The 8,493-nt window shown below is 48.8% G+C and overlaps 1 protein-coding gene across 1 annotated transcript; it reads left to right on the top strand.

The window, feature by feature from the left end:
- Window positions 1-288: 288 nt before the first annotated feature.
- On the top strand, window positions 289-7,350 carry PANX3 (pannexin 3). The gene is made up of 4 exons (XM_045797587.2): window positions 289-552; window positions 1,735-1,877; window positions 4,342-4,556; window positions 6,382-7,350. The coding sequence occupies exons 1-4, from the start codon at window positions 372-374 to the stop codon at window positions 7,019-7,021; spliced, it is 1,179 nt and encodes a 392-aa protein (XP_045653543.1). The 5' UTR covers window positions 289-371; the 3' UTR covers window positions 7,022-7,350.
- The last annotated feature ends 1,143 nt before the right edge of the window (window positions 7,351-8,493 follow it).

Genomic DNA, 8,493 nt, shown 5'->3' with positions numbered 1-8,493 from the left:
GGCTCCACAACCCTCTTTCTCTCCACCACCCCACCAAAAATACTTTATTAATGAGAGGGCAGCATAAAGCCACGGGACTCCATCTGCTCGGGGACAATCCAGAGAGAGCAGCCTGGCACCGGCCCCAACTGACACCCGACCCTCCTCCAGTGAGGACCCACTAAGCTATGCCTCCCTTTAATTACCAGATGCCTGGCTCAGGGCCTGGACGGTTATTTAGAGAACCAGTGCCTGCTCCTAGCACAGATCTCCGCGAGGCTGCGGCTGCAGGCACTGTCTGCTCAAAGCCAGCTGCCTGAAGCTGCCATCTCCCCACACCACTGTCCTGGGACCCTTCCTGCCAACTCTGCACCCCGAAGGTCCCCGGAAATATGTCGCTCGCACACGCAGCTGCGGAATACATGCTGTCAGATGCCCTGTTGCCTGATCGCAGGGGCCCCCACCTCAAAGGACTGCGCCTGGAACTTCCCTTGGACCGCATGGTCAAGTTCATAACTGTGGGCTTCCCCTTGTTGCTGATGTCGCTGGCATTTGCCCAGGAGTTCTCCTCCGGTAAGTGGCCTCCAAGACCCAGTGTACGAGAGACCCCCCGCTTTGTTTCACCTTTGCATGGGCTCTGAAGTGAGACAGCTCCCACACTGTCCAGCTTCTGTGACTTGGGCCTGGGCATTACCCAAAAGGCAGGCGATGCAGGGGTTAAGGGCACCAGCAGAACAGAGGCACCGAAAATTCTGAAAATCATTTCCCAACATTTGGAATAAAAAATATTTAGTTTTAATCTCAGTATTTCATATATTTTATATCATTGTAATAGTTAAACTTTTATTTTGATTTTCATATGGATGAGAGAGATTGGGGCTCCATAATGTTTTTAGGACATAGGACCACTAACGGTCCTAGTCAGCCATGCTTTAGACAAGTCTCTTACCGTCTCAGCCTTCTCCTACTCTGCCCCTCCAAGGCTTCCGATTTGAGGACATATGTTATGAGCCTGACAAATCATAGGTGCTAAATAAATCCATTCCTTCTTCTCCACAGACCATGGCCACACACGCAACCATGAACAAACACACATGTCTGTTCTAGGTGCTAGATTAACTCAGCAAATTTCCTCTGTTAAAGAAGAGGTAGACTTCTTGAGAAGTGGGATTTCTGGCTTTCTTTTCCGGCTGTGCGAGTAGCTTACTGTGTTTCCCAAGGAGGTACATCAACTGCCTCTTCATTCACCCACAAGATGGAGAGAACCATTGGTTCCCATTTCTGCCTCTCTCTAGAGAATGACGGGAAAACAAAACTTCCCCCCCCCCAAGCCCACTTTCCTTTCAGCACAACCTGCTCACCCTTTCTCTTGATGTGGGCTCCGAAGCCCAGCAATTAACCCTCTAAAGTTTAGAACCTCAGAGATGTCAGTCCTCTCAGGAAGGTTTCACCACCAAACCCAGGAGTGTGGGGCGCCCCCGCTGCCTGGCTTCTCGGAGTCCAGGGGGAGCTCTGAGAGGAAAGAACCCACATCAAAGGCCCGTCACATTGGCAGCCCTGAGCCAAACAGACCTGTGGCGACTCGGCAGTGCGGGCCCCCAGAAGCCGGGGCCTGGGACGGAGAAAGTGCCTGCCAGATACAGAAATTGGCAGAGCCCTGGAGGCAACCCCCGGAAAGCTCTCCGCTGGTGGATCCTGGGTCCCCATTCCTCTGCTCCAACTCCAGGCTGCCTCCAAGCTCTGTTCCTGTTCCAGGGCCTCCCATCCGCTGCTTCTCTCCCAGTAACTTCAGCATCCGGCAGGCCGCCTACGTGGACAGTTCCTGCTGGGACTCGCTTGTTCACCACGAACCCGATGAGCTTGGCCAGCACAAGATGAAGTCCCTGTGGCCTCACAAGGTAGAGTGGGGGGGCTCCATCCGGCCGCTTCGGGGCAGGGGCGGGGGTGGGGCCGGCCAGAGCCACCTCGAGGTCTTCTCTCTGTCCTCTTCACCTCCCGGCCTCCTGCTTTTTTGTGTTCGTCATTGACTCTCGTGTTTCTTCAAATGTCCGGTGATCTTTGGTCGCCCGCTTTTATCTGATTGGAAGCTTCATGCCTGTGGGTAAGGCTGGCTGACCAGCCCTCTGATTATAATGAAGCCTTTGGGCCATTTCATTGGGAAAACCTCAAATATCGGTGTGTGTAATCCTTTCTCTTGGGCCGGTTCCCAAGAAGAATCAATGGATCCTTAATCTGTGCCGAGGGAATGGGGTGGGGGGGGGTGGGTATTAAGCTCAGCTGCCAATCATCTAGAACTCAGCTGTGGGTCTCAGCACTCAGTATTCACTCAACCAACATGGCTCTCTGCGCTGCTCCCCTGCCCTCAATGAAGCCAAGCGCAGAGGCACTTTGGTTTAATGTCCCCAAAGAGTGAAGCACAAGCCTCTGCCAGGGGATGGAAAAGACAGTCGCTTGATAAGTGCGTCATGTTATGGGGAGGATCTGTGGGTCTGTTTTTTCAATATTCCTGTTGGCAGCCCCAGCTGTTCCCCCATTTTAAGAGGTGCCTCATATCTGCAATTCCTGAGTCTTTCTGGCTCTGTAGTGCAAAGACAGCTTGCTTGGCCTGCTTCACCTCCCCATCCCACAGGCTGCTGTGTCCTAGCATGCTACTGCTTTCCAGTTTGCAACCTCTTATGGCTCTTGTCTCCTGTTTCCCTTGTCCTGATAGAATTAGGTCTTTTTTATCCCTTTATTATCATTCTCGTGGGGCTTCATGAGGGAGCAGAAGTCATGTGTGTGTCCACTTCACCATGTTGAGTCAGAGGTCACTCATGACATTTTCTGGTTATGACAGTTTACAAGGCCTCCAAAGGCCACATGGGTCTGGAACCCAGACAAAACCAGAGACTTAATGGAAAGAGTTCATGGGGGTCTCTGTCACTGGAAGTGTTTAAGCGGGATCCAGATGGCAACAAGGTCAAGATTTTGTGGATGGGGTTCAAATGTCAGGAAAGAGTCAAACGGTCTGACAGGATGGCCTGAGCGCTCTTTAACCCAGACTCTCTGGCTCCACTTCAAATCCACTGACACAGAATCTCCTGGGGTGAAGTTTATTTTCAAGAAATGCCATTTCTTGAACAGGAATGAAAAGGTTCTGATTTTCTCTAGTGGACTGGTGTAGTTTTCCTAACCTGTCTCTAGTGTTTAGTTCAAAAACACACAACACACCTTTTTCTTCTCTACCTAGCTGCAACCAAATATGCATCCTCCCTCTTTTTCTTCAAACTCTCCTCTAAAATAAAAAGCATCCCTGCTTCAGGAGAAGCTATAGTCAAGTAGTCCTTAAGGGAATAAGCTTCAAAATCAGACTGCCTAATTCCCGATCCTGCTCCCCCACCCACGAGATGTGTAACCTGTCTAGGTCACTTAACCTTCTCGTGCTTCAGTCTCCTTGTCTATAAGAAAGAGATCTTAATAATGTCTGCCTGGCAGCACCCTCCTGATGGTCAAATGAAATATGCATGTGAAGCACCTAGCACAAATGTAGCTTCAAAAGCCTATAACGAAAACAGTTTTTACTGTGGCCAAAATAGTGGCTGACATCAGGTATTGCAAATTGTGCAGCAAATTGTGTAGTTGAGGACACGAGACTCACACGTACCTAAGTGTCAGCTTGTGTACATGCATAACAGAAGTAGCCCCCAAAGAATTCCAAGACAGTCCCTGATGGTGTCATTTGGCATGACCATGACTGCAGAGGTGAAAAGACCACCGCACAGGAGAGGAGTCGGGGAAGGCAGCATGGAGGATATGGGATTTGACCTCTTCCTCTCAGCAATGTTGGGGCCCCTGGCTGGGCTTTGAAAGCTAACAGACTCTGGATGCTTGGTGATAAAAACTTGGAGCAGTCAAAGAAAGAGAGGATGATGGAGAACGAAGATTAAGGATGAAGGTCACTGTTTCCCAGGATGTGACGCCGTGACCACTGCTGGCCATGATCTCTGGTTAGCGACCCAGGCTAACATTCGTGGGGAACAGGGGGTGTGTTCTCGTGTTCTCTCTCTGTCCCCCTCTCCCCTTCTTTCTACCTTATTCCCTCCCTTCTGTCCTCCCTGGGGTCCTACGCCCCTACACAGACCCAAGATCTGAGGAGTGGAGCCGGGGAGCAGAAAGCTCCACCATCCCTTCTCCTCTGGGCTTCGCTATATTCAGCCAAGTCAGTGGACAGCCTTAAGTCCTGGGCCTTTGGTGGCTCATTCCCCACACTGCCTCCCCATTCTGAGGCAGGAAGCAGGGAATGAGAGCCCCTCACTCAGAGCTCTCTCTCTACAAGGCCCCTGCACCCTGGGCCTCCCTCTTCAGCTCACTGTCGCCCCGCAGGCCCTCCCCTACTCCCTGCTGGCCCTGGCTGTGGTCATGTACCTGCCCGTTCTGCTGTGGCAGTATGCGGCTGCGCCAGCCCTCAGCTCAGACCTGCTGTTCATCATCAGCGAACTGGACAAATCCTACAATCGCGCCATCCGCCTCGTGCAGCACATGTTGAAGATCCGGCAGAAGAGCTCGGACCCCCACGTTTTCTGGGATGAGCTGGAGAAGTGAGTAGCCTTTCCCGCCCCTTTCTGAAGGACTCAGCTGCACGTTAACACGATATCCTTGCAGGGTCATCTTTAAACTGTCCTCTATACCATCCTTCTCAAGAATCCGAAGTGTTTAACACACCGTCTCACTCACTTTCTATCATTTCTCCACGGGGAGGAGAGACAGGACTCTTCCTTAGTTTACAGATGAACACCCCAAGTCACAAAGGGACTAATCTCTCTGATGTACTACTTTCACATACCATTCCCCCACTCGGAACCTCCCCCCACACCTCCAGAAAAAGACCCAAATTCTCCCAAGTATTTTTCCAAGGCCTTCTACACACCGTCACCAACTACTTCTTCACACCTCTGACCACCAAGTGACAGAAACCTCCCACTCCACCCAGGCGGTCTCCTCCTCTTCTCCTGAATAACCATTCATTCACTGAAGCATTCATGCATCCTTCACTGCATCCCAGGTGCTGTTCTGGAGCTTCGGTCCCATCAGTGTGTGCTGCGTGTGTTGGGGGCAGGGGTGAGGAGGAGACAAAGCTACACCTACCCGTATGGGGCTCACACTCTACTGAGGGGAAACAGACAACAAATAAACACAACACATATGCACATTATATGGCAGAAGATAAGTGGTACCAAGGGAACAATGTAAAGCTGGGTGAGGGTGTCAGGAGCTGGAGGGTGGTGGAGTGGTGCAGTTTTAAATTGGGCAGCCTTGTAATGAATCATGGGACTTTACATCAAAACTGGGGATGTACTGTATGGTGACTAACATAATATAATAAAAAAATATTATTATAAAAAAAATAGGTTCAGGGACGCCTGGGTGGCTCAGTCGTTAAGCCTCTGCCTTCAGCCCAGGGCATGATCCCAGAGTCCTGGAATCGAGTCCCACATCAGGCTCCTCTGCTGAGAGCCTGCTTCTTCCTCTCCCACTCCCCCTGCTTGTGTTCCCTCTCTCACTGGCTGTCTTTCTCTGTGTCAAATAAATAAATAAAATCTTTTAAAAAATAGGTTCAATAAAACCTATGATAGACAAATAAATAAATCGGGCAGCCAAGGGAGGCCCCAGCAAGAGGAGGAGCATTGAGCTGAGACGTGAAACTATATTCTGTCTCCTGTTTGTGCACATACTCGATCCTCCGAAAAAAGTTCCTCTCCCGTCTATCTTTCTGAACTCGATCCTCCTCTTGAAGCCAAATCCAAGACAGTATTCTCTGTAAAGGTTTCTGAACACTCTGGCTCATGCCTACCTCTCCCCTAACTTGAACAACTTCGTGGTTTGTGTCCATCATTTTAGCCACAAATCAAGCATAATTTTTATTTCCTATTTGCAGATCTTATCTGCCCCTTCCCCACAAGCCAGACCGTAAGCTCCTTCAGAGCAGAGACTGGCTTACAGGTGCCTGAACACCACAGCTCTCAACCAATACCTATTGGCATCTTTATTTTTATAAAATGGATGGATGTGGTTATCTAGACTCCCAGTCCAGTGCTAATTTAATAAGCCCATTGCTTCCTTGAGGACCGCGTTTTAGCTTGAAGGTTTAGTCTGCTTTGCTGGGCAGAAATCCAGTGTGATCATTGGTTATTCACTGATCATTCACTGGGTTGACCACATTGCACTCATTCATTGGAGAATGAAGATACACTCACACACCTCTTTGGGGAGAGGAGTGGTTATGCTCAGGGAAGACGGATTTTCATGTGAGCCAAGAATGCCATGTCGGACACACAGTTTCCATTACTTCCCCGCAGGGCTCTCTCAATATATATGGTTCTAAATGGTCTGTCCTAACCCTGCCTCCTTTCTTCCCCTGCCCAGGGCTCGGAAAGAACGATACTTCGAATTCCCCTTGCTGGAGCGGTACCTGGCATGTAAGCAGCGCTCACATTCCCTAGTGGCTACCTACCTCCTGAGGAACTCCCTCTTGCTCCTCTTCATTTCAGCCATCTACCTGTACCTTGGCCACTTCCACCTGGATGTCTTCTTTCAAGAGGAATTCAGTTGTTCCGTCAAGACAGGGCTGCTTAGTGATGAGACCCACATGCCCCATCTGATCACGTGCAGGCTGACCTCTCTGTCAGTTTTGCAAATTGTTAGTCTCTCCAGTATAACAATATACACCCTGTTGGTTCCAGTGATAATATACAACCTCACACGACTATGTCGATGGGACAAACGACTCCTATCCATCTATGAGATGCTCCCAGCTTTTGATCTCCTCAGCAGAAAGATGCTGGGATGCCCCATCAATGACCTCAATGTGATCCTTCTTTTCCTCCGAGCCAACATCTCTGAGCTCATCTCTTTTAGCTGGTTGAGTGTCTTATGTGTTTTGAAGGACACGACCACCCAGAAGCACAACATTGACACAGTGGTCGATTTCATGACATTATTGGCTGGCTTAGAACCCTCAAAACCTAAACATCTCACCCACCGAATAGGTGATGAAAACCCATAGTTAAGAAACCATGGAGCAAGAAATTTTATGGAAAAGTAAAAATCTCTCTCCTTCTTCACAAGCCTCACACACTAATGTACAAAAATACCCACTTTAGAAATGCTAAGTGTGGATTCAGCTGAATCATCTGTCCTGTTTTATGTTTTCCTAAAGGTGAGAAGATAAAATCAACGCATGAAAACAAATCTGAAAGTTAGAGCTGAAGAGTCAAAGAACTAAAAAATTAGGTCTAGAGCATTCTATGAGGATAGGGGGGAAAAAATTAACCAGAATTCTAGACATTCTGCAAGGAAAGAAAATTCTAAAGGCTATTTATGGAGGCATGTTCTTCTCTGTATATTTACTCCACGGCCCTTCTAGGTACACACTCAGCTCAACCCAAAGAGCATGTGGGGCAATCTGCCAAGTGAATAAAAATGTGAAATCCCTGGAAACCCTGTGGTGTGGCCTGAAATCCTAGGAACTTGCCAGCTTGCTTTGTGGAAGTCAATGACCTTGCCCAGACCCTGTGTGACCCACAGAGTGGGTCAGAAGATAATGATGCAGGAATTTATTATCTGCTCTTGGGGGTTAGGACAGCATAGAACAAGGTCAGGGCCATGTGTCCGCTGTGGGGGGAGCTATGGTGGTTTTCATCATCTAAACCAGGGACTCACTTCACCAAGGGCTGGGATTATGGGCTGTGGACTCCTTCACTGCTCCTGATGGGCCCAGGTGTCCTTCTAATCCTCCAGGGGATGCTATACCTCGTCCACTTAAAGCCAATCACTGAATAGCAACCACTTAGAACTAAATGGGAATGACAGTAAAGTGCTGTTGAGCCCCTTCTCTCTCTTCTCTGACTCATTATCCCATCTTAGCTTCTAATTTCCATTTCTATGTCTGGACTTAAGGGAACCTTGGTCTGACTTCAGAGGCCCTGCTCAGCCCACAATACCACGCTGTCTCTCATTGGGTATTTCTTTTTAGAGCTGCGTATTTCTTCAGAGAATTTTTGTATAGGCCATGTAGACCCTTCCTCATATAGGTAAGCAGAAGAATTACATTGCTCCCATGCTTCTCACGATGCTGAGCCTTTGAATGTGCTGTCTCCACTGCCCAAGATGCCCTCCTCTGTTCTTCACTGGCCGGCCACTAGCTCTCCTTCAGAGTCTGCCCAGCCATATTTTCTTCAGGATGGCTTCCTATCTCCTCCCCAGTTCCCTAAAGATGTGCTGCCATATCATTCAATACCTACCTCTGAGATAAAAGTTATTACACTGTATTAATACTGCCCAGTCTTTTCCTCTTAAATAAGTTTCCTAAAATCTGTGTCATAGTGGGCACTAAATAAATGTTCTCCTGAATAAATAAGTGACTGAATGATGCTTGACAATGTTACATTGTTTGAAGCACACAGACCCAGCCCCTAAATAATTTTGTACAAAAAACACTTTGTGCACAAAGATGCACTTTACAGCAACTGATGACCA

Source organism: Ursus americanus, chromosome 16 (assembly GCF_024610735.1).
Source record: "Ursus americanus isolate L20-20 chromosome 16, mUrsAme1.1.p, whole genome shotgun sequence".
NCBI lineage: Eukaryota > Metazoa > Chordata > Mammalia > Carnivora > Ursidae > Ursus > Ursus americanus.
Note: the sequence above shows the minus strand (reverse complement) of the source record. Positions and strands in the feature narration are given on the sequence as shown.